The sequence below is a fragment of the Nylanderia fulva genome, unplaced genomic scaffold (genome assembly GCF_048542155.1).
Source record: "Nylanderia fulva isolate GAGA-0341 unplaced genomic scaffold, ASM4854215v1 Scaffold22, whole genome shotgun sequence".
Lineage (NCBI taxonomy): Eukaryota > Metazoa > Arthropoda > Insecta > Hymenoptera > Formicidae > Nylanderia > Nylanderia fulva.
Window position 1 is genome coordinate 1572965 of NW_028190285.1, and position 25957 is coordinate 1598921.

General features: G+C 33.5%; 3 protein-coding genes across 13 annotated transcripts in view; 1 reads left to right on the top strand and 2 right to left on the bottom strand.

Moving 5' to 3' along the window:
- Positions 1–106: 106 nt before the first annotated feature.
- On the bottom strand, positions 107–2547 carry AsnRS-m (asparagine--tRNA ligase, mitochondrial). The gene is made up of 4 exons (XM_029305053.2): positions 2094–2547; positions 1012–1586; positions 478–925; positions 107–384 (listed from the first exon to the last, which is right to left on the bottom strand). The coding sequence occupies exons 1-4, from the start codon at positions 2220–2222 to the stop codon at positions 124–126; spliced, it is 1413 nt and encodes a 470-aa protein (XP_029160886.2). The 5' UTR covers positions 2223–2547; the 3' UTR covers positions 107–123.
- Positions 2548–2941: 394 nt separating this feature from the next.
- On the bottom strand, positions 2942–10644 carry cmb (combover). The gene is made up of 17 exons (XM_029305094.2): positions 9991–10644; positions 9231–9372; positions 9007–9152; positions 8822–8920; positions 8595–8708; positions 8121–8513; positions 7427–7708; positions 7110–7361; positions 6886–7015; positions 6607–6765; positions 6083–6518; positions 5019–5147; positions 4696–4941; positions 4358–4532; positions 4095–4280; positions 3891–4010; positions 2942–3829 (listed from the first exon to the last, which is right to left on the bottom strand). The coding sequence occupies exons 1-17, from the start codon at positions 10150–10152 to the stop codon at positions 3662–3664; spliced, it is 3339 nt and encodes a 1112-aa protein (XP_029160927.2). The 5' UTR covers positions 10153–10644; the 3' UTR covers positions 2942–3661.
- Positions 10645–11430: 786 nt separating this feature from the next.
- The window catches only part of LOC114932798 (ATPase phospholipid transporting 8A1), a 28089-nt gene continuing 13562 nt past the window's right edge, over positions 11431–25957 (top strand). For 4 of the 11 annotated variants that reach the window (XM_029305193.2, XM_085482912.1, XM_029305194.2 and 1 more), the window contains exons 1-2: positions 11431–11969; positions 22844–23216. In XM_029305193.2, the coding sequence (XP_029161026.2) occupies positions 11946–11969; positions 22844–23216 (397 nt within the window). In that variant the 5' untranslated portion in view covers positions 11431–11945. The other 7 variants (XM_029305191.2, XM_085482913.1, XM_085482916.1 and 4 more) reach the window with 7 other exon arrangements.

Genomic DNA, 25957 nt, shown 5'->3' on the forward strand with positions numbered 1-25957 from the left:
TTAAACTTTTAATATTTATATACAAAAAATCGCACCCTTTCTCTCTCTCTCTCTCTACCTTTCTTTTCTCTCTTTCTCTTTAGGGATAAATTAAATAAAACACAACAACCCTGAAATCTTTATTCATAAATTGCAATTGTGTGGCCATCTGGGAAAAGGCACAGTGTCCTTGATATTGCTAATTCCCAGAACACATTGCAAGAATCTTTCAAATCCCATTCCAAAGCCACCTGTTGGTACATTCCCATATTTGCGTAATTCTAAATACCACGCAAGATTTCTTGGAGAAGGTAGTTTTAACTTTAATTTTTCATAATCATCCTCACGTATACTGCCTCCTATCATTTCACCCACATTCGGTACCAACAGATCCAATGCTGCTACCTTTTATGAGAAAATGCATGTAAAATGAATATTTATTTCAAAGAGAAAACATTTCTTGTGAAAGTTACAAATTATTTGTTCTTATTAGCTTACCTTAGATGAATCATCTGGACATTCTTTCATATAAAATGGTTTAATAGCTTTTGGCCAATTTATAATAAATATTGGTACTCCATCATTATATTCTACTAGAAATAATTCGTGTTCTTTTGAGAATGCCTCGCCATATTTAACAGGTTGTTCCAATTGATTCGTGTGACTATTTAAAACATTAAATGCCTCTTCATATGTTAAACATCCAAATGTTTTATTCAACCATTGTAATTCAGGGGCACCTACTGAATACAAATCTGAGACTCCTTTTTCAATCATTTGCTTAGTAACTTCTTTTACTAAAAGCTCAATTTCCTCTATCAAATCCTCAATACGTGAAATAAAAGCTATCTCTCCTTCTAACATATAAAATTCTGACAAATGTAATCTCGATTTAGAGTTTTCTGCTCTAAATGTGGGTCCAAAAGTGTACACTCTTGTGAGAGCTCTGAAAAAGTTCTAACAATACATTATTATTTCCTAATTTACAACATAACTATGCAGCCATATAACATTCATATTGAATTTAATCACCTTGCTACAGCTTCTAAATGCAACTGTCCGGAAACAGTGAGAAAAGCAGTTGTATTGAAATAAATCTCATCCTCCGATTGATCCTCCCTTCTCATACTTTTCAGAATCTCCTTTGAATGCGGTCTAACAGTAAACACTTCGCCAGCACCCTCACAATCATTAGATGTCAGAATTGGCGTGTGTACACTTATAAACCCCCTATCTCTCAAATGATCGCTAATTACCGTAGTGGCAAGATCACGCAGCCTCAACAAACTGGAGAAGCTACGCGTTCTTGGTCTCAAGTGTAAGAACTGCCTAACGTAATCCTGATCGTATTTCTTTCTCGGTGCGAATGGATATTCGTCCTCTGCGACATTACACGTACCGATTACGTGAACGTCAGTCGCACGTAATTCGGTTTTACCGCTGGGAGCCAGGGCTAATTCTCCTTCCGCGCTAATGCTACATCCATAACGCACGTCATTGTGTTTAAGGATCTTTGGTATAACGACCTGTAACATTTCGCTGCTCGATCCATCGGAAATGTCAACAAAGATGTTATCCTTCATCTTTCGGAGTGCGCGTACCCATCCCTAAGTATGAAGATCAATATTTATATAAATACAAGTAGTCTATATAATCTAGGTAGACCCTATCATAGATTAAATTATTGTATAATATAAAATATAATATAAAATACAATATAAAATATATAATATGAATATATAATATATACAATATATAATAAAATATATAAATATATAATATATATATATATATATATATATATAAAATATATAATATAAAATAAGATATAAAAAAAGGAAAGCAACAAAATGAAAGCAACTGTTACTGTCAAACTGTCACTCTTAATATCTCTGTAAAGTCTCTGTAAATAAATACACAAGAGTCAGATATTTTCACTTGGCAAATATCTATAAGAATACACAAGGCTTGAATTGTCACGGATGTTCAAACGACGCCGAAGATGCACGAAGGATATAAAAATCTGTAAATCTCTATTATTCTTTAGACGTCTTTTGGACTTCCGTTTTAGAATGCAAGAAAGGTCGCGTATTAGAAGCGCGTCTAACCTGTACCTGTACTTTTGTATGATTTCCAACCGCCTCTTGCGACGTTATGTCTGAAATTGTCGAGCATTTATGTACACCGCACTTAACGATGTCTGTATTAAAGCGGTAGAGCCTCTTGACATATCTCGAAAACATTTCCTGGATCACTTTTGACAATTCGAGTTCAGAGAAATATCTAATATACTCGCACAAGAATGTGATTCAAAATGGAGTCGTACATATACATTAAAGAGGAGAGAGAATAATGCCGCGTCTTTATGGCAAAAACACACGCGCTAATTGATTCATCTCATTCAATAATTTATTCACAGCTGACGGTAATTCGGCAACTATTTACTACCTGCTGGCGAGGATTATCACGTGCCTGTTTTCGTATTTCTATAAAAAGGAAGATAAAATATCTAAAACACGTAGCGATAAAAAATATAAAATACAAAAAATGAAAAAATCGAGATGAATCAAGCCTAAAAGTTGACTAGACTGTCTAAGAAAATTACGCAATTCATTGCGATATATCGATCAACTATCGATTCAATATAAATATGAAAAACAGATATTATTTTTATTTTTATTTACACAATTATTGTCAATGGTGAAAATCTTTAATCAATAATAAAATTGAACTTATATATCGTCGAAAACGTAAATTAGCTAGTGCTCAAGAATTATCAATTATGTAAATATTGATAATTTCGTTGTAATTATACATCTCGATTGTACTACTTTAGTTTGCATTTATAGTATTTAATATTATATATTTTAAAAATTAATTAGCACATTAGACAAGGAGATTGCATAATATATAACAATTTTGTGTTAATGTCAATTATTAAAAACGTTCTTCAATATATATCTTATTTTAAAAATTTAATTTAATATTTTATAACATATATTATAATACTATTAAAATTTTTTTATATATTTCTTACATATGTAATATGTTTCTTGAATTCATTCTTACATAAACATACGCGCGCAGATACACATACATACATATACAATAAAATCAAAGAAAAGATTAAAATTCTTTCAAAACAAAATTTTTAGTTTTATCTGTAAATTCATAATTGAAATCACTAGTTTCCTTTATCTTCCAGTCTTCTTTGATTCAAATAGATATAAGCGCAATATTATTGCACAGTATTATTGTATATACACATTAGATATTTTGCTATAATTTACAAAATTGAACTTGTTAAAATATAATAACACATAAATTACAATATAAATTATATTTGTTTTAGTTTATATATGTATAATGACAAAATGTTCTGCATTATTTGTCAAACAATTTGAATTTATGTTTCTATTTCAAGTTATTTGCCTCAAATAGAAGTTCATTAGCTATTAATAATTGTGCGTTTTTTAATTTATATGCAGTATATAAAGTTTTTAATTTTTAATGATTATTATGTACTATCTTATCAATTTTCTTATTTATTAGTTGAGTTTTTTTTTAAGTAGTTGGAAATAGTAAACCAACATCTTATAAGTGATCAAGATACATTTCTGTTTTTTATACTACTGTATTGAAAAAAATAATTTTAAATAATTATTTTAAAAATATATCAAAATTAATGATGTAATCTAGTAATAAATGTATCAAGTTCAGTATCATCTGCTCTTTCATCTTCAGTTTTAGCAGCGTGACATTCAAAATCAGGGGTAATTGCTTCTGCACCAATTGGATAAGCTGCTGCTTCTTCTTGCTCTTTTTCATTATTTTCGTCGCTAACAGCAGGCTGAAGCATGTTTAATATTGATTTATCCATTTTAAAAAATTTAAGAAAAAAAATATAATACCTTTTGATTTCCTGAAGATTCAGGTCTTGATTGATCAGCTTCTGCTAAATCTTCATTATAACCAGGCTTAGCATTAGAAGTGGAAGGGAGAGCACTTGCACAGTCGAGTGAGAATGTTCCCTAACAAAGTTGGATTATAATTTAGGAGGGAATTATTTATGTATTATGTAACAGAAGTTTGTACTTTTTTATATTATTGTTTACCGATACTTCCAAATGGTCTAGTAATGGTACTTGAGATGAAGCTGGAGAAGTAGTGTCTACATGAGATGTAACTAATTCAGTCACAGACGATTGATTTTCCAAACCGAAGCCCAAAATAGCACCGCCATCCGAATCTTCGTCGCTAGATTGACAACTTTCACTTGGCGTTAAGTCAGCTGCCTCGTTCTATATAACATTTCAATTAGTAGTTACAAAACTCAATTTTATTGCACATATATTATAAATGTTAATTATATACTAACCAATGGATTATTTAATGTTTGTGTATCTTGTAGAGCACGTAGTGATTTTAGCAATTGAGATCGCAGTCTGTGGTCTTCACTAATAGTCTTAATTTCTCTCAAAATAATTACTAGAAAATCTGGTCGTCTTTTATTCACTGCGATGAGCGAACTGATTGCCTCTTTCATCTCTGAACTATTTGTAATAAATTGCTTAAATTTAATATATATTCTTTCATATAACAAAAAAAATAATATATTTATTATATTTTTTAATTAATAAATATATTATCACACACACACACACACACACACATTATTTTAAGTTATAATAAATATTTAAAAGAAGAGATTCAAACCTGAGATTATTAAAGATGTTATCGTCATTTGTTGTAGATGTTAATCGGAAAGAACTATGAGCTTCCTCCCAAAGATTAACAACTTGTTGAGACATCTCATTTGCTATGATATTACTACGACTAGTAGCATTTTCTCTGTCTTGTTGTTGTAAATTCGACGATAATTGGAGGTTTAATGAATATTGTGTTTCTGCGCCGATTAAAGGTAAATTTTCAGCTCCTTGTTCTCTATTTCGTTTGTCTTTTCTTGAAAATTAAATAAAAAATATTATATAAAAAATAACATATCCTAATATTTAATTATCTTTACATGTCGTACATACATCAGTGAACTGTTGACACTACTTCCACTTGCATTAGTCGTGTTTGCAGAACATGCCGAGTTTGCTATAACTACTGGAGAATCAGTCATTGTTTTTACATTTCCTGAGAGTAGATTTTGCCGGGAATAACTGAAAATAAAAAAAAGATAATTAAAGAGAAACAATTTATATTTATAATCTTGTGTAAAAATTCAAATATCAAAATTTATATTTAAAATGTTTATTTTAACACATAAAACAATTTTATTACAGCATATAATTTACAGAATAATGCAGGATTTTGTTTAAAAAAACCGTACGTTAGAATTACAGAAATAAATATGTTTGAAATCACAAATCACAAAAATATCTCAATGTTAGAATAATTATTGTCTGCATGCACATTAATATTAGTCATCAAACAATTTAGATTGATAGATTGATATGTTCTATCTCCAATTTCATGAAAAATTTGTTTACGTACCTATATATTACCTACCAACAAATGTTTTCCTTATTTAGTTTTTTGTTTGTATTAACCACACAGGATTATTTAACTGAATTATGATATAGGCTAAACGTGCTTAAATATCTCAGTCTTAAACAAGGATAATGATAATTGAAAAGTATAAGACAGAAAATGACAAAGGCGGAGATTGTAATGTTTATTATTATGTAGATGTAATGTAATACATTAGACTTACAGGAAAATAGAAAACAAAAACGCGTAATCTAATCTGATCAAATCAGGAAATATTATAATAACGAAAAATAACGAAAAATATGGAGTAAAAATATAAATTTCTGATATTAAATTGTTTCCATAAATAATTTTTGTTGTTGAATGTTGCTTTTTATCATTAAAATGTAGTTAATTGTCATTTTTCTTTATTATAACAATCATGTTTAAAATTAAATGTAATAAGTAAAGAAAAAACCTTTTCCTTTAATGGAGTAAATAAAAATTTAGCTATGAAAATAAGAGTAATACACAATAAAATATAATTTTCACAAGTCTACACTTTTATAACATATCAGAAAAGACGGCATATACTTGTGTATTGATTTGTAAATCATTTTTTTACCTTCGAAAATTGTCCCAGTAGTTGTTTGCTCTATTACCAGGAGGTACTTGATTGTTCAACTGTTGTTGCTGTTGTTGCTGTGAGTTAGAAGTAACTATCGGAGTTTGCGATAATGCTGTCGAAGAATTAGGTAGCGACACAAGATTTGGTAAAGACGAACTAGGAGGCAAAGTCGCGTCCAATGTATCGCCGAGATTGTGAACACTACGGCTCAGATTAGAATATTCTTCCTGACTTTCGGTATTGTTGGCGCGCTGCGGTACCTCATTTTGCGATCTCACTTGTAATTGCAGTTGAGAAATAGCGGCACGCATCGATTGTAACTCGCGTTGCTGCGCCCACAGAAGTTGACAGCACTGTTGTACTGTTGTACCCATCATTTGCAGTTGTTGAGCTTGCGAACCCAATAATAATTGTCGGTAATATTCGGCTGAAGCTGCAACAAAAGAAATATATCTTAATATTTCCTTCTTTAATTAAAAAAAAGTTTCGAATATTATTATATCTTTAATTTGATACTTTACCTTGTCCTTGATTTAAGTTAGACGCAGCTGGTACAGGACAAGCCCACCAATTATTGTTGAATGCACCATTCTCAATAGCAGTAATTTGTGGACCAATATCCAATAAATTTTCTGATGTAGATACACCATCCACACTTTGCTCGTTAGAACCTCCTCCACCTAGAATACATGCATAATAAAAATACATTATGTAATATTAATATATAATAAAACATATAAGAATAAAAAATAAAATAATTGATAAAAATAATTAAATAAATATAATAAAATAATATTTACCTGTAGCAGTAGAAGGTGGCCAGATATTTGCAGGTGTGCTGGTATAACTAGCTTGTGAAGCTGAGCTTCTTTGACTATTGTGATCTGGCACTTGAACATCCCGATTTGCATTGGACGGCTGCATTTGTTCCTATTTTTAAAAAAAGAAGTTGTATAATTGCGACTATGTAACAAAACAAAAAAAATAATGTATTAATAATGTATTAATAATATGGAATTCAGACCTTTCTTATCAAATCTTCCAGTTGACGTTTTTTTGCTTGCATGGGTTGAGTTTCTGTACTAACATTATTACTCTGCTTCTTTTCGCTTGCATTTAAAGGTATAAGCGTTGGAGGCGGGCTTGAAGATGAAAAGGAGGAAGCAGAAGTTACCTGGGTAGCTGGTAATGTTAATAATGGTTGCTTTAAACGATGTAATTCAGCTCGCGTGGCTTGAAGCAAAGCTGATTGTTCTTTAAGCTCTCGTGTTACGTTCTAGAGAAAAGAAATATATTACAATTTACACATTATATTAAAAAAAAATGATCGCTATTTATTACCTGTATATCTTCAAGTGTAGGCATAAAGTTTCGAATTTTTCCGGCGTCATCACTATCGCTTCGACATTCAAATGAAGTGTTCGCCACATCCTCGGTAATCCCAATATCTGCTGCACCTTCACAGTTCATATCAATGTCTTGTTCAAGTTCGGAAGTAGAATCCATAGAGTCGCGAATTCTTGTGCCGTCTTCCATTAGAGCTTTTATATGCGCGAGCTGCGCTTTCATAGCCTCTAATTCCGCGGCTTTATCTCTAGTTGTATTTCTTGAGCCTTCAAGAAGCTGAACAATACAAATATACAATAATAATAAATAATAATTAAAGAGAAACTTATTTGTAAAATACAGAAATAAATATACATCTCACAAATATAAAATTTTATGTAGCAAGCTAATAAGATCAAGAAAATAATGTAGTTTAATCAAATTTTCTAGTATTTTCAAATATTTGGTGAATGTTCAAAATTATAGTAAATATAAAATTCTGTTAAACCATTTGTTTAAATATGAATTAGACATAAATATATAAGTTTTTCTAAAATAAACACAGTAATAGTCAGCTTTCATTTCAATATTATAATGAATAAAAAAAATATTTACATACTATAAAAATTATGGAGTAAAATTTTGAAATGTATATTATAAGTATGTAATTGTCACTTTTATCACATTAAAAATACAAAATAAAACTAACACAATTGCCTCTGTCAGCTGCCTCTAGGGCTTGTAATTCCGCCACAAGATGATCCATATGTTTCTTTTTTGTTTGAAGTTGCGCTAACTTCCCTTTTAGCACTGCCGTTTGCGATTCGAGTTGTTCGACTTTCCCCGGATCCGATGAAGACGCGCGATTGTCTTCCCATGTAGCCGAATTAGATGCATTTTGATCTTCTTGCAGAAGTAATTGTTGCGCTTGACGTGCCTCGTTCAATCTTTCTCTGACGCGGATTTGCATACCCATCAAGTTAGCTTGATGCTCTTGCAATTGTGTAAGTTTGTTCTGATAGTCTTCTAAATTCCTCCGTAATCGCATCTCTCTATTAGCATCACCGCCTTCATCTACGTCCTCTCGTCCGTTTTCACCATTCTGCAAAAAAATATTCAGTTTAGAAAAAAATAAAAATTTATCGCAAATATTTCAATAATAAAGTTATTAAATGTTAAGAACCTCATCAGAAACTCCATGATTATGATATTGTTCCAATAATTTGGATAGCTTTGTCTCGCTATCTTGAAGATCCTCCACCATCCTACTTAATTTTTCTTTCTGGACCTGTGCACGCTATAAAATAATAATAGTTACAGTATTGAAAAGCAATTTAAGCAAAATCCTACCTAATATAAAATATTAAAAATATCATGTACATACATTCTTATTGCCTATGCAATACTTACAAGATCAGATGATTGACTAAGTGATTCCATCATTGTTCCAGTGATTTTAATATAGTCCCTGAGCTGATTTAAACGACTCTCTACGTCGTTTCTGTCAGGCTTTAAGAAATATAATAACAAGATTAAAATTATATCATTTGCAAAAAAGAAAATTATGAAAATTTTAAATTAATGTAACACAGTACCATCTTATTCACATTGGAAGGCTTAGTTTCTTGTGGTAATCGTGGTGGTGATTGAGTTCTAGGATCAATAGGTGGTACCATTTTTAGCCAAGGAGGAGGGTATTCTTCTGTACTATAATTGCACTGACTCCCTGAGCTATGCGATGCTGTGATAATGAGTGGAATTACAAATAATGTTTATAGATCAAAAAAATTAATGTGGATAAACTTAAATATATATTCACCAAATTCAGATAAGTCTTGATATGTTGGAAAATATGAAGAAGGCAATAGAGAGGAAGTTGATCTCGTGTTGCTATTCTTCGCAGCTCTTGATACTCTTGGTTCACGTTCACGCTCACTCACTGTTTGCCAGCTCAGGTGAAACTAACAAAAAATTTGTGTTACATAGATAAAATGTTAATAAAAGTGCAAAGGTGAAATTAAAGTAAGTAGAATGATATAGAACAATGCCTGCAGCTCTACTGGTTACCAATGTGGATTCACTTTTTGTGAGTATTCTTAGAGCAAGAAACGCCCCACTACTCTATAGGCTATTAATAGATTGAATTCGATACTGCTAGAAGCAGCTTAATAGTATACCCCTGTAAGTTCCATACATCTTCCCGTTGCTAAATATATATTTTTTTAACTCCTCAAATGATTTCTCTTTTAACATTTGTACATGCATACTATAATTAATTCTTTACTATTATTTACTTATATGATTCTACAGAGCAACTCTCTACTTATCATATAATGTAATATTATTCCATAATAAATTTAAAATATTTTATACAAATAGATACAAGAAAAAGTTAATTATAATTTATAATAGTTCTTAAAATAATAAAGAGAATTTAATAACAATGTATATAATGAAGTGCGCTGCCTATATTTTTTTCAGTGTTGCATCATCCGATGCACTTAATAAAATAAGAAAAAAAAAAGAAAGAGAAAGAAAGAGAGTAACAAGAAAATAAATTTCTTTCTTGATGAATTTACCAAATTGTTAAAATGCTGCGGATGGCCGTGATAAGCGGCCTGCGAGCGGTTTGCGAGCTGCTGATTAACGGCGGACTGCTCTCGGTTTCTATCGTTCCTTCGATTGCTTTTCGGCAGGGTGCCCGTATTGCGGGTACCGCCGCCGTTAATCCCGGGAGACATCGCCGTTCTCTTCCCTTTCCCTTACAAAAGCTACGCGCTATTCAAATTCCGCGACTCTCGGATTCTCGACTTTGACAGGTTAGCTGTCAATCAAGATAACCGCGCCAATCGCGGTTTCTGAATTGAATATCTTCTAGATCTGCGCTTTTAAATCTATTTACCTGGACTGAATATGCGAGAAAGAAGGTGCGAATGACGCAAAAACAATCTTACGTTCCCGACAAAAGGAATAAATCAGCACGACGACGAAAACGTGTGACTACTACTCGTGATGCTCGTAATATCTCGAGGCGAAATCGCATCCGGTTGATCTTACGTCAAAATTCTTGGCAGATTCGATCGAGAGAGTACTATAAATAAGACAGGCCATTGACGTGTTTCGCCGCGATGATATATGTCAATTGTCTACTTCACTTTGACAGCAACGAAGCTGGTTTCTAACATCCCACACGCGATATCGCGGCCATTTTTAAATACTGCTAACTTCTGTTTGCATACACATATATCATATATATAGCGTACGGATTTATTTGTCTCTCGTTTCAACCGATTGTCAGTTTCAAATTAACAAGCTGTCATATAATAATGAAAGGTACGTGGTACGAAAGTGATTTTTTAACTTATCACTGATATTCTGGCAATCTATGTCGGAAAACACAGATTCATAAATTTCTGTATTGTAATTTCTTGTATTGAAATACTCTCGAATTGTTGCGAATTTTGAGCATGTTAGCATAGAGGTTGGTGGAAAATTTATACAAAGCCACTGCTGTTTTATTAAAAATGTTTTTGTTAATGAAAATATGTGAAATATTTTTTGTTAAAAAAAAATATAATGAGTATAATTAATCTATCAATATATATATATCAATATATATATATATATGTTATTCCAACATTCATTTTTTGCATCTGAAATTTTAAATATTATGAACACAAAATCACACGAAAACAGAAAATCATAAAGACGAAAAAAGATCAATTTTATTTAGATTTTCCTGTTATAATCAAATAGGTTTTATCGAGAATTGCATTCTAAAATATTTGATAATTGTACATTCGAGTCTCCATTTTCGTCCTCCTTGGTTGTGTTCGAAAATCTACTCATCAGGATAGAGGAGTTCGATCGACCAATCAGGACGAAGAAATCTTCGATCCTGATTGGTCGATCATCGCTACCTCATTTTGACGCCTGATTTTCGAACGCAAGCTCTCCATCGCAATTGACACGTGCTGCCATCTGATGAATTCTAGTTTCGGGTCGGCGGGATGCGAGTGAAAGCGCGGCCGCGTATTTCCCGCCTATGGCCCCGAAGAGAGTTAATAATAAATGTCCCGCGTATAGTATCGCCGCCGAGGCGAAGCTGTCTATCCACGGTGTCGGTCTCTAAGTTTAGTCGGGACATAACTCGCGTGTGACAAGCAACGAGCTCGAACTGAGGGAAGAGAACTCGCGATAGGTTCCGCAACAGTTTGTCGCGTCGCGAATTTCGCGCGCGCGTGATTTCGAATCGGCGAAAGACGCGCGGAGATCCTTCGACGTCCTTCGTCTCGTCGTGGGTCTCGGCGCGCGGGCTCGAGGCGACGTCGCGTTCCTGGCGCTGGCCCCCCATGTGCGGCCGAACTTGCGGGCCGCGAGCGCGAGACGACTGGTCGCACGCGCGCGCGTGCGAGCGCGCTCGTGTGCGTGCGTGCGTGCGTGACGTTTCCTTGGAGTACGCACGGATTTATCTCCCGACGCTGTGAAATGCTGATTACGAGCTGGCGGCATGTTGTGTGCGACGGCATAGTCAATGCGGACACGCGACTACGCACGGGTGAGTGTTTTTGTTTGCGCTCTCTCTCTCTTTCTCTCTGGAGCCTTCCTTTGCTCCGTCTCTGTCCTTCCCTCATCGTTACGCGCGAATGTATGTACATATGTGTGCGATGGCATTTGAGGTTAGAACGCGCCGTTCAGAGATGTCAAGTGCATGACATATAGGGCGAAGGGTGTCCATGTAAGGATCTTGTGTGAGACGGTCCGTTGAGTTTGCTCGCTATATGTAAATGTCAGTGGCGGATTCGAAGCAGTTATGTGACCTTATTAGCTGCGACATGAATAAAGCGATTTTTTTTCTTTAAATAAGCATTGAAAAAAATTTTTAATTAATTTTTTAAAATTATTTTTTGTCAGCTCCTTCTATATGTAGAATTTTTAAAATACGTGTTTTCATTTATTTAGATTTTATTTATAATCCGCGAACATATATTTATGCAAAATGACAGCTGTTTATTTTCGAGATATAGTAAAAATACGTTTTGTTGAAATAATATTATTCTTTCACTTTTTATACTGAAAACAGAAACATGCATACCAACGAATAACTGCCTTTGTGAATATTTATTAGGCCGTTATCCTTGACATTCTTGTCGTCCTTTAAAACAGCTTACGCGTACTTGATATGTGATGTCATGAATAGATTTCTCATATTATGCACATTTAGTACAATGCACGGAAAAATAATTCTCCGTAATAATTCACAGAATGCGTTTATCCTTTTTCTAGAGTTTTACTATGAGAGAGAAATTTACTCGGAAATAGAATACGTATATCTACTCGTACGTGACACATTAATACGTGTCAACTAACTTTATGCTTAGACAAAGTACCCATAAACTATTATATCTTATATCGTGTTCTATATTATATATGACGTATTGAGATTGAATATAAAAATAGATTTAGTTTACATTTTTTTTTAAATCAATGTAAAAATTTGAATTTTAAGAATTCTTATCATTAATTAAATTAGGCATAAAATACAATACAGTGCACATAATGGAAAGATAAAAATTAATATAGTTTAACAAAGAGATGAAAGAAAGAGAGAGAGAGAAAGAGAGAAATCATTTTTTTCTCTCTCTTAATAAATTATGTTATATATTTTATTATATTTTAATAATAATTTTAATAATAATAAAAGAATATATATTTTAATAAAAGTAAAGAACAATTCTATTCTTTATAATTTTATCATTAAAATATCATCATTTAAATAAACGATTATACGATAAAGTACTTTACGATACTTTTCCGTATAGCAAACGCTTAACGGTTTGTCTTTTATCTTTCACAATGACAATGGAATTATCTCGTAAACAGTTTAGAAAATAAATTGAAAGATAAATTTATCGTAAACGTTCGCCCTTGATAGAAACAAGGACAGAGCCGGAAGAGATGTATTTCATTATAGTTGCGCGCGAATGTCTATATTCTGTCGGCAATATTTGTGAAATGAATATCTGAAAATTTGCGAAATTTTCTCGCGATTATCGCCCTAATCATAACGTCACTGGCAACTGACTACTTGTTGCATAATGCATCGATCTTTTTGACCTGACGTACTATTGCAGCGTCTTTGTGCAAATACAGCCAGGTATACTTAAATTTATGCATTTATCTTTATGCAATTTGTATTAAATATCACTAGTGATTCTATCTTTCGCAAAATATTGAATATTTGTAATCGCGATAAGAGAGATGAATTAAAAATTTATGCACCGCAATTATATTTGAATAATTAAAATGGATATCGTAAAACTATAGCGTATATTGCAGTTTCACGGCTTGAAGCAATTATTTTTAATTATTTTTAACGTCTAGAGTCTAAAGCATATCGATGAAGGCATCTACACAGAGATAAATTTTCTTAGAATTTACCCTAAAAATCATGATAATCAGAACAATATGGTATTGTAAGAATTTTATAAAAGTTTCTTTGATTAATATTTTTACCACAATAAAAAATTTTAATATCTACCACAATAAGATATAAAATATGTTCAATTAATTTTACTATCTGTATAATAAAATTTATTATGTACATATAAATATTTTTTATTGTGATAATTAATCAGAAAAACTCTTATAAAATTCTTTAAATACCATATTATCTCATGATTACTATGATTTTCAAAGTAAATTCTAAGAAAAAAATTTTTTCCGTGTATATTGAATCTTATTAACTTTATATTTGGTTGAACGAAGACACGAGTAGCGATTTAGCTCGTGCAAATAATATGTTGTCAAAGTACCGATCCTTTCCCTCGAAAAGTCGCTATATTATTTCTTTCATTCAGAAGCCTGAATCTGTAACCTTGAAGTAACTACACCCTTGAATGATCGATAAAAACCGACCACTGCATTAAATCCGGGGCACCATACAACTTACAGTCTCGAGAATGCTTTTAGCGTAAAATTACTTCCTACGGAAAAATACAAGCCCGATTGCACTTTATATCGGAGCCAATAATATTCTTGATTATAATACAACGGAGTATAAATTAATCAAACAATAATCCTGTGTTCTGCGAAGAGATAATTGCAAATTGCAAACGTTATCGAAAAATGTATTAATCATGATATGAAATTTATTGTACCAGTTTTCGATATAGCTTCACAATTCCATGTCATCATTCTTCAATAATTTGCCTTGTTTTCTGTTTCCTATTTTCTGTAAAACTCATCGTCACGTGTTCTGCGAAGAGGTAATCGTGAAAAGTGTTTTAATCTGAATATGAAATTTATTAAATCTGTTCTTAATAAAGCAGTTCCATATAATTATTTCTCAATAATTTGTTTCGTTTGCTGTTATTTGTAAAACTCATTGTCACGTGAAATTACAGATACGATTAATGCTTTCGAAAGTTATTTGATATTGCGTCTCTTTGTTTTTTGTTATGAAATTAATTCATTTATACTAATTTATATTTTTATCTCTTATATATAATATCTTTTTTCTCGTATCTTGATTTTACTTAGCAAGTTATAATTATTATGTTATTATTATCTCAAGAGAATTTTATTCTATTTTAATTTTATAAAAATATTTTATGTGCATGTATATATCGTGCTCATAATTATATATTAAGTAATTTTCTGCGTAAATTAATTAACATAGCCTTTGTCATTTTATTCACATATTTTTAGTACTGAAATCATGCAATGTGGGGGAATAGTCTCTTTTTGCGTGAGCTAAACTCACTCAACTTTCCATTCTGTTCCAATTGCGTTGAGTTATTTTTATGAAGAATAGGAGCGGCTATGTTATGATGACATGAATCCAATGTCATAATTATCTTCGCGTCCCTAATAATTTATGTAAATAACTGGTTAAAAGAATTAATGAAATAAAAGTACATAATATCTAACAATAAGTGATTCTTGCAAATTAACTTTTAACTGTTTATTAAAATACGAACTGAGACTTGAAAAATATACATATAAAAATGCAAAGATGAGTGAATTATGACATTGTTAGTAATTTATTTCAATTACATTAAATTTCGAGAAATGAGATCATCGTGTTAAATGTAAGTTTCATTAGCTAACGCTGTTTAAAGTTAGAATCCTTAATTGCTCCCTTAATGATAAAGCATGAGTAACAAGTGATGACGGTTCAGTGTTTCAAATTCAATTTTCCACGCGAATGAACTATTCAATGTTTACAGAATTAAATCCGGTTATTCATAGTCGTATTCACACAACGTGTTGCTTGACACTATCTCTCGTGTTGAACAGTGCTTTTTCCAGGTAATTTCTATATACTTTTGTCTGTTGGAGTTGGCAATCGAAATGTTTCGCGAATGCCAGTTTCATAAGTATGCTTCGCTGAGCTCTTGACACGCACGATTAAAGTCAATCTACAATAATTGAGTTATTGAGAAATTAGAAGAACGCGAAAGTCCACAAAGTTAATTTTTCCGGAAAGATTGCGCAAAAATCTAAGATAAACACATCTTTTTGAAATTATATGCATAAATTACAATAATTTTAATAGATAAATAAATAAATTAAATTTGTAGAACCGTGATTGTTCTGTAAAAAGAAATGAATCGTCAACTAACATTACTTTTAAAATATATTTATTTAATCGTGTCAATCTTATGTTGACGTTGACATATGTTATTCGTTCTTGGATTTATGTTTGCGTTCTTTTGCGAGCACCACATTTTCGGCAATAGCACAACAGATAATCATCGGACAGGGCGTATCCCAATGCCAACAATTGCTTTTCATTAACTCACAAAGATAGCTCAGAAAGATAAATGACACGGCGACCGGACAGGATCGACAAATTTTGTGTGATTTTATGGGGTGCGGCTGACCCAGATGTCCGATAAAATCTTCCTGTCCGAGAAGATCGCCATATATGGTGTGTCGAAAAGATTATTTATTGTCTCTTTCTTTTTAAGTGCACGCACGAATTTCGTCCGTGACAAATAACGTGACGAGTAATGTCACGCGAGTTCCAAGTTGTTGGATTTAAATTTGTGCCTACATACAGAAATAATACGCGAATAGCAAAGACATTTTGCGCGGTAACAGCTGCGAGTTATATAATCGACTGTATATACGGTCGAAGTTTCGTAAGCGTGTGATTGTTTATTACTGTGAGCGAACTTGCATATCGTTGCATATTAACTCCTAGTCAATTTTAGCACTGCTTTACAATTTTTTTGCCTTGATTTTTTTATCCTTTATATTGATTATCGTCCGAGAAATGTGTATACACACTATTTCTTTAATTTATTGTAAATTTTATATAATATAAAATTGTAAATTTTTTTCAGTGTATATATACATATATAAAATTTATAATAAATTAAAGCAGATTAAACCGTTTAACTAAATTACTATTTTGTTAACATATATTAATATATTTTTTATTGTGATAAATATTAATCAGAGAAACTCCCACGTTGTCCCACGATTACCACGATTTTCAGAGTAAATTTTAAGAGAAAATTCTCTCTGTGTAGTTGAACGATTTATTCAACAACATTTTTTTCAGTGTATATACATATTTATATATACTATATTAAAATTAAATATATTATGAGATAAAGATTTACATATCAAAATTAATGTTTGCGGATAATTTTATTCATAGAAAGGATAGAAGGAGATATCTTTCATAAAACTTACGAAAATAATTAATAATGATATTCATTCTGAAGTAGCAATTCTTTGCTAATTTAGCTCTGTCAGCCCCTCTGATAATGGCAAAGGTCACGCGGCCTCATTTCGAAGGAGGGTGTGGCATTACGTGCCGTCTATCGATAGATTCGCATCATTATCAATTGCAAACACGTGCACATGTATAGTACACACCTTTCTGCGAAATCAATGCTCAACGATCAGGTTGACAGCCGCGCCTCTTTGTATTTTCATGTTCCATTTAAAAGATTTTCTTTGATCCTAGTAGTCGATGTTTAATATTCATCAGACCTAAAATATCAAATATCTGATATTGAAGATATGCATATATATGAAATATTTTATTATAATTGGAGCTGTAATAAAATTTCTAAGCTTTTAAAAAATTAAACAATTTAACGCTTAATGTGCGAATTAATAGAGCACAAATCATAAAGTTCTCGTTGAAAGGAAAAAAAAATGTGCACGATTCTGGAGATCATTTTTCGCCTCGCGTTTCTCATGTCACGTTAATTACGTCGTTTCATTAGCGTCGCGACATAACGAAAGTGTTAATTTGCGATCAATTAGCTGGATAAGTTCAGACGTTACTTTGAAGTTACTTCGCTAGAGGTAAAGGCACAAAGTAAGGCAAGGTACTTCGCTATTTTACATGCTGCTTTTGGAAACGAAAAAGAGCATTACTCCGGGGAGCCGACATTTCCGACAAGCATCGGTCGCTGCTGAATGTGAATGCTCTTTTCAGGAGGGGACACACGTGTTTTTAATGACAGCCTTTCGCTCCTGTGAAAGGGCATCCTTTCATAATGTATCCGAGAACGCGAAATGACGCAGAGGCCGTGTTTCGCGCGGTCTCATTATCAACTCGATAAAATTCAATTATTCAACGTTTCTTTACCGCCGACGATCCTGGACGATCTACGATGACCTTGTCGCGAAAGGAGCATTGTCGATAATATCGACCATTTTGCACTCTATCATCGCGCTTCGTGACTCGTCTATGCACACCTGGTATCATATTTACGTTATTGATGTCTACGCGGTGTAGATATATGTGCGCCTTTCTCGAGTTACTGTAGGAATTGTCGCAGGTCTTTGTCGAGAAGCAGCATGTATAATTTTCCTCGTATCGAGCTATTATTGAGCTATTTATGACGAGAATAAATTGCAGTTATAGCTGCTATTTCAGATCTATGCAATTTGTGAATAAGTATAACCATTTGAAATTATAGCTTATTAATGGAATAGTGAATGATCGAAGTTTTCCAAGTTCCAACGAAGAAATCGTTTATAAGCAATTTTGTGATAATTTTGAACGTGCTCTTCATTATTAGACACAGAATTATGATTCGCGCGTGTAGAGGTTAATAGAATCGTAGGACTCGACAATCAATGAAATTTTATCTGATTGAGGGCTTAGGTCATCGATGTTTTTATAAGAGAGGCGTCGCATGAAGTCGTATTCAATCATCGGGTTAGAAATTATTAAGAACTCGTAAATCCGAAGTCTGAGTCAGATTTAAAAATTAATCTTCTTCAATGAATTTGTTATTATCTTTTGTACAAGTTATTACTTCTTTTCTATTGTTCCCGCTCTTTCAAATAAAGGATCGATATATTCTTTTTAAATATCCAGAATAATTTTTTATCATGCAATAATTATGCAAAATATTGTCTCACGATTTAATACTTTGTAAAATATGAAATATATCTAATGAGTTTTTACATAGAAAAAAATGATAGTTCTATAAATATAGCACTAATTATGTTTTTTTCTGCAAATTGCAAATCACAATTCTTTCGTTATGTTAGTTGCAAAGAGATATGAGTTGGGCCCCGATGTATCTTTTGTACAAGTTATTACTTCTTTTCTATATTGTTCCCGTTTTTCAAATAAAGGATTGATGTATTCTGTTTAAATGACGAATAATTTTTTATCATACAATAATTTATGTAAATGTCTCGCGATTTAATGCTTTATGAAGTAAAATATCTAATGAGTTTTTAATGAGAAAAAAATGATAGTTAAAAATATAGCACTAATTTTTTTTCTGCAAATTGCAAATTGCAATTCTTTCTTTTCATTATGTTAGTTGCAAAGAGATATGATCGCTGAGGGGGACAACCATCTTAATCGAAGGTCTATCTATCGAAGACAGTCTGGGTACAACGATATACTAGAACAGACAGTCAGATCGCGCTATAGAAATTTCGATCTTATCAGGTCGAAACTTCGTGTCTTGCGCTATCGATCGGTTAGCTCGCTCCTATTGGCCTGGGTGCTATCACGTTGGATTTCTAACAGTGACTTCTGGACTTTCCTCCTGTGAAAAAGCCAGTCCCGGCGCGTCCGATGTTTTCGTCATCGTTTCTCTGTATTTATAACGATCAGAAAATTCGAATGTTCGCAACATTGGTTGTTAACATTAATGACGGCGATTCCTTTCCGACGCCCACGATTGGCAGAAATTCACGGAAAGAATCGAATCGACGCGCGCGCGATTGCAGTTTTGCTGACAGTGTCGACTAGCGCGCGCCGATAGGTTGTCAGTTTTTCTTCCAGTGATAAGTGCCTTTGCCTGATTACAATAAATAGTGCTTTATTTCACGATTTTCCACCGAAGAAATTATACAATAAATTATAAAAAGAAGTTATCCTTTTTATAAAATTATTGCAAACACGTGTGCTGCAATTGTTGACGCTTGCGGACTTCAATTGGTTTCAATAGACTTAAATGGACTTTAATAAATCATAACTGCTATCACTTCTAATGCAAGTGAAATTAAATGAGCAACATTTTAAATTGCTATTTTTTTATAAAATAAAATTGAAAATAATTATAAAAGGATGTGAAACACACTGATTTTATCATGAAAAAAGTGCCTTAAACGATAATTGTTTTTTTGAATTTTTAATTAAAAGTAGACATTTTCCTTATATTTTCTTCCTCTTGATCGTAAAAATTCAGTGATCTTTTGATGAAAGTAAAGTTCTCAGCCATTTGTCTGACCATTTTCTTGCTGTTACTACTGAACGACAATCGTCTTTATTAATCAGCATGTATCCAATCGCACAAAAAGTCTTCCATTATATTTACTAATTTCTGCGAAAAGGAAATTAAAGTGATATTCGTCGAATCTATTTTTCATTTTTGCTTTATCACTTTCACGATGATATCGGAACGATTAATGAACAGCAATATTATCCATAAATATTCGTATGTACTTTATTATACGCGCACGTGCTTATTACATCAAAGTATGCGAAGTATCAAATGAAACAATTCCTGACAATCATCGTGAGGGATCACTTGGGACTTATTTAAATTCTGGCAAGTCTCCCGAATGATGAATTATTATCAGTCGCGAATCAAAGATTAGACGAGGCTTAATAAGTCTGACGAGCCAAGACGAGGAGACTAATCAGAGGAGATTTCAAAACGAGGCTTAAAAATCAGCCTCGGACGACGCGTTTAATAGTAGTGAGTAATCTGTTATCATATAAATATAAAATGATAATAATGATATCATTGTATTCTCTTCTTTCAAATAATATTATAGAGCATAATCAAGAAGATTTATTATGACACAATTTATCGTTTATCTCATACTATCTAAATTGGCTAAAAATATTGAACCGTATAAATACATACGATGCCGAAATTACGTAATCGAGAATACCGTTTGTGAAGTAAAAACTTGTTAATGTATGCGAGTTTTGCTTGAAATCGAAAACAATTCCATCTGTCAAACAAATTCTGAATTCATCAAAAAACGCGCATGTAAAATTTTTACTGGTACCTATTCATATATTTATTTCTATATGCATAATCAAAAAGATTTATTATTACACAATAATTTATCGTTTATCTCATAATATCTAAATCGGCTAAAAATATTCAACCGTATAAATACATACGATGCTGAAATTACGTAATCGCGAGAATACCGTTCATGAAGTAAAGACTTGTTAACATATGCAAGCTTTGCTTGAAATCGAAAACAATTCCATCTGTCAAAGCAAATTCTGAATTCAAAAAACGCGCGTGTAAAATTTTCACTAGTATTCGTATATTTATTTTTCCATATTTGCGGAACGAATTATCGCAATTGTGTAAAATGAGTGATCAAGACGAAGAACGTCCTTAAAACATATTTTTTCCTTGCATGTGATATTTTTTATCTTTATTTCACATGTGTTTATCTGCCTTTGATGCGCGTTTTATTTGAAATGTTATTGTTTTTTGCCAGGCTTATTAAATATATAATAATAGTATTAAATGTAAAATATAACAAAAAGATTATCTGGTGTCGCTTTTCAACTTTAATACACGTATAATTATCGCAAAATACGTCGAGCCTTACGTAATAATACTTCGACGTTACCGTTTCAAAGATTTCTTATCGTGTGGAAAAATGTGACCGTGGAAATGCACGCGATCGATTTCATACAATATGTCATCGAAAAACGAACTAACTCTCAAAGGGGCATGCTACTTTTTTAATTCTTCTTTTAAAAAATGCATTAAACGTAAACGTTACAAGGCTATCCAATTAAGTACATATGTTACTTGTTGGCCATATTCGTCATCAATGATATTCCATGCGGTGAAATAATTTCGCTTATATTTGCATAAGTTAAACATAGGTGTGTAATATATTTTATATAGGTACATATACACATTCATAAACTATTTACTTATTTGTGTTATCGTTGAGTACTCTTTATTATTGCGTCATTATAAATCATCGGCGTTTTTTGTTACGTCAAATATAATTCTGCATAAATTTAATAACACGCAACATATTTTCATTAAATGACGATTAATTCAAATAATTATTTTCTCACAATTCTTTATGAGATTATCTTCAATAGAGTCTTGGAAAAGTAATTTAAAAAATTTTTTTTTTTTCTATTCTTTCACCGACAACGTAATAATATTATATTCACATTGTGTTAAAATCATATATTTGATAAATGTTATAAAAATTTGATCTCTCAAAGAATATATAAAATATCGCAATAAAAAAAGGAGTTAATATTCCTATCGCTTTTGGCATCTAGAATGCGGATATAATTCGGATTTCTATAGCATACTTTTGGACCTTTTATTCGCGTCTGCGTGACTCAATAGTTTCGCTTCGAGAGTTGCCAATTCCGGTCAATTCAAAGAAACGAATAAATCGGGTCACCGCGGCTCAATCAGTTTCACCTTGTTGAGGCGGAATGTTTCTAGAAATGGAACTACGACACATGCATGAGGTACACGACGAAACAATCGTGGGTTGAATGAACCGTGACGTATATGTACGGGCCATGTAAGACCGGCGAGTACGATTCCTTTCAGGGTCGTCGGATATATTCTAGATACGTCTATCACATGTACTATATACATATATACGCGATGTGTTTATACGATCTGTGTCATCGCGAAGGAATGTCGTCGTTGCATATTTAATTAGAGACGATCTTCGATTTTATTGTAATAGATTTATATAAATAGATACCGAAAGGAAAATGAGAAGCAGGAAGAAGATAAACCTACATTAAAATAGATGGGTGATTAATCAGGAAATGAAACAATTTTGCAACGACTGTTTCTTGAAATTAATTCAATTTTAATTTTTTTTACGCGTGTCTCTACCTTCTTCTTTTTTTTAATGCTACGAAATTACGCATGGAAGATTAATAATGTCACCGACTTGTTTCAGGCGCCGGCACAATCAATGCCGACTGCCAGGGGGAACCCCCGGGTTCCCAGTCCTGGCCCGTTGCGACCCTTTACACCGCCGGACCTCTCGTCCATACCTCATATGGATGGCACGCCTTTACACAATACCACCGACAACAACAACGGCAACGAGGACGATGTTCGGAATGCGTCGCCCGCGAGCAATCGTGCGAACGACGACGCGCAACAAGATCCCAGCGGGCCCTTCATCGTCGGCAGCCCCATCGATCTCGGGGACATCGACAATGTCGACAACATCGGCCTTCGTCTGGATCCGGTTACGCGTAGTAGCAGCAGACGAAGAACGCGGGAGCACATCGAGCTCCAGGAGACCGGCTCGCCGGAGTCCGAGGGTGAGTCCGAAATTAATATGTAATTTCGAAGTAGAGGGTAGTATTATACTTATAATTAGCTTTTGCTTTAGGTAATTGTTTTAATTAAAGCGGACAAATAACATCCAAATTGTTCGATGTATTTTGAATCAAAAGCTAATATTGCACGCAGCGAGAATTTTCTCTTAGAATTTATTCTGAAAATCATAATAATCGTGGGACAATATGTTATTGGAATTTTATAAGAGTTTCTCTGATTAAATATTTGCTATCACTAAGCTAATAAGATATAAAATGTTCATGATTTTCAGGGTAAACTCTAAGAGAAAATTCTCTCCGTGTGGAATACCTCGATATTTTCGTTTAAAAAAATGAATTTTGCAAAAAAGTATAAGATTAAATAACTTTGAACCACTCTTAAAGGTTTCTCCTTAAAATTTGATTAATTGTACATGCTAATTTGCATGTGCATTGCTAATTTGTTATATAAAAATGTGATTTTTCTCAATAAAATACTCTATCTCGTAAAGTGTTTGCCGAACGACGCCGTTTAAGTAGTCGGTGGTGGAGAAAACCACCCCGTTGTGTCGCGTCGCCGGCGTGTCCTTGGCCTATCGATAACTTATATAGTCATCACACCCTCACACGCTCTTCGGCTCTGGAGGAGCGCAACCCCGGTTACGTTCGGGGAGCACGGTTGGTGCTGACACCAACTTGTTGCCGTCGATGAGCGCATGCGTTTTGCGATACAACACGTGAACATTTCACTGACGCATTTTGTCCGGTCACCCCTCGGGCAGTGCCGCATCGGCTGCAGGCCCTGAGGAGCAAAGAATAAAATGACGAAGAAGCTGAAACCGCATAAAAAGAAATCAATCACGAGACGGAGGAATCTCGACACGACATATTTTTTCTAAAATTTTTCAAGATTTTTTCTTTAAAATTATCCTGGCTTATAAACATCACGATTAAGAGTTAGGTGGCTATATATTTTATTTCTACTAACTTTGATTACCTCCGCAGATTCGCCCCTGTCCGCGATTCGGGTCGTGCGTGTACGGGGTGCGCTAAGCAAGGGATTGCGTTGCGGGATGCGAAAAAACGGTCGATCCTGTGCCAGCCAAGGGGCGCATTGTCATGGGAGAAAAGGGAAAAAGAGAGGATATCCCGGGGATGCCGCATAGGACACGCCGCATTTAATCGACGCGTGCGGATTTCCCGGTAACGCGATCGATGCCGCGACGCTTGTGCGCGTTAACGATACACGTGCATGTAGCCCCGACGTGTCATCGTCGTCGGCAGGGGTGTGGCAAGAGAGAGGAGGTTCCTTCTGATGTGCGATGACGTAGTAGAACGCTACTCGGACGGATCGTTATCCCGAGAGAGTCTCGGAAGAGAGTCTCGGCTGTACCGCGTGCCGCATCGTGTCGTATTAATATCGTAGATAATTACGGGCGGAAGTAACGTAAGTGCGTGTATATATATGAGCAAACGTTTCCGATTTCGGTGGGGAAAGGTAGGAGAGATCGATTGCCGGGCGGCCGGATGTGCTACAGACCTGGCCTTCTCTCTCCTTGAAAGAGGGCTCGTTCGATCGATCGTGGGAGACGAGACGTGCCGATGTTTGTCTAGGATTTTAGTTTCGCCTGCGCGATCTTCCTCGAGATCAAAGTGCTTTTTTTAGGATATTTTTAGGAAGTGAAAGAGGAGATCTAGGAGATTACATAGTGCGTTTTAGAGATGCTATTGTCGGGAGTAGGAAATAAATATTTGCGTCTGAAACTTGTTCGAACGAACGACTGATTCCGTCCCCGGATTTTAATTAAATTATTGCCAAGTTGATTTGTGAATATCGGTATATATAATATCGTGCGGATTGTGCGTGAAAAAAGTATATATAGTAATTTTTTAGAAAGGAATTTTTTGTCGTATCATTAAAAACTAAATACGAGAGATACTCGTTTTATATAAATAATTCGGATTTCGCTGCGTCTATTTCTCAGTTTTACGGGGGTTCGTATATATATATTTATAGCACTGCCATAATATTCGGAAACTCGATCTTCGAAGAGCCAAAAAGAAAGCTTAGCGTAAACAAAATTACAAATTTTTTAAAAGATACATAACGTTTTGAAAAAAATGTTTAAATTATCTGTTTTAATATCTCTTCTCTTTTCTCAATAGAGGATTGAAAATGCGTGTCACGCAATTCTATGTTCCTTTCGTAAACGCAAATATAAATGCAAATATTCTAATTTCTTTTCCATTTCTATTGTTTGCTAATACATAAATAAAACCGCGTCGACGTTAATATATTTTACGTTTGAATAATACATGGACAGACAGATAATTCTATAACTTGTGCTTTCGAGTGCGTAGAAAAACAAAATGTGCAAACGGCGGAAATGCTAATCGCGACGTTTTAACGAGGCGATCATCGGATAAACGAGCGCAAACGCTTCGCGTGCGAGCCTGTCGTAGGGAGATGAGACATACTATAACGTCTGAATTATGTGACACCCCACTATCGCGTAACCGTACATTACGCAATTGTGTTATCTTCCGAATAAAAACATATGGCGTAGTGCGCCGTTACGTCGTCGCCGTTGGAAAATCAATAATATATTACCGGCATATTTAAACATCTCGCATCGCGTTCCATCATTCGCGATTATTCTCAAAATTTGTATTTGTCTTCCATCGTTATTACTTGTCGATTAATTTTAATTAATTGCACTAGACATCATCCGTCGTAAGTAATT

What these genes read in the sequence shown, in the direction of transcription:
- AsnRS-m (XM_029305053.2), bottom strand. Translation starts at nt 2,222, where the DNA reads ATGTTTTCGAGATATGTCAAGAGGCTCTACCGCTTTAATACAGACATC. An exon ending in CATTTAGAAGCTGTAGCAAG is followed by an intron (nt 926 to 1,011) that starts GTGATTAAATTC and finishes GAACTTTTTCAG; the next exon opens with AGCTCTCACAAGAGTGTACA. An exon ending in GTCCAGATGATTCATCTAAG is followed by an intron (nt 385 to 477) that starts GTAAGCTAATAA and finishes TTCTCATAAAAG; the next exon opens with GTAGCAGCATTGGATCTGTT.
- cmb (XM_029305094.2), bottom strand. Translation starts at nt 10,152, where the DNA reads ATGTCTCCCGGGATTAACGGCGGCGGTACCCGCAATACGGGCACCCTG. An exon ending in AGTGTCAACAGTTCACTGAT is followed by an intron (nt 4,942 to 5,018) that starts GTATGTACGACA and finishes TTAATTTTCAAG; the next exon opens with AAAAGACAAACGAAATAGAG. An exon ending in AATCTTCAGGAAATCAAAAG is followed by an intron (nt 3,830 to 3,890) that starts GTATTATATTTT and finishes AACATGCTTCAG; the next exon opens with CCTGCTGTTAGCGACGAAAA.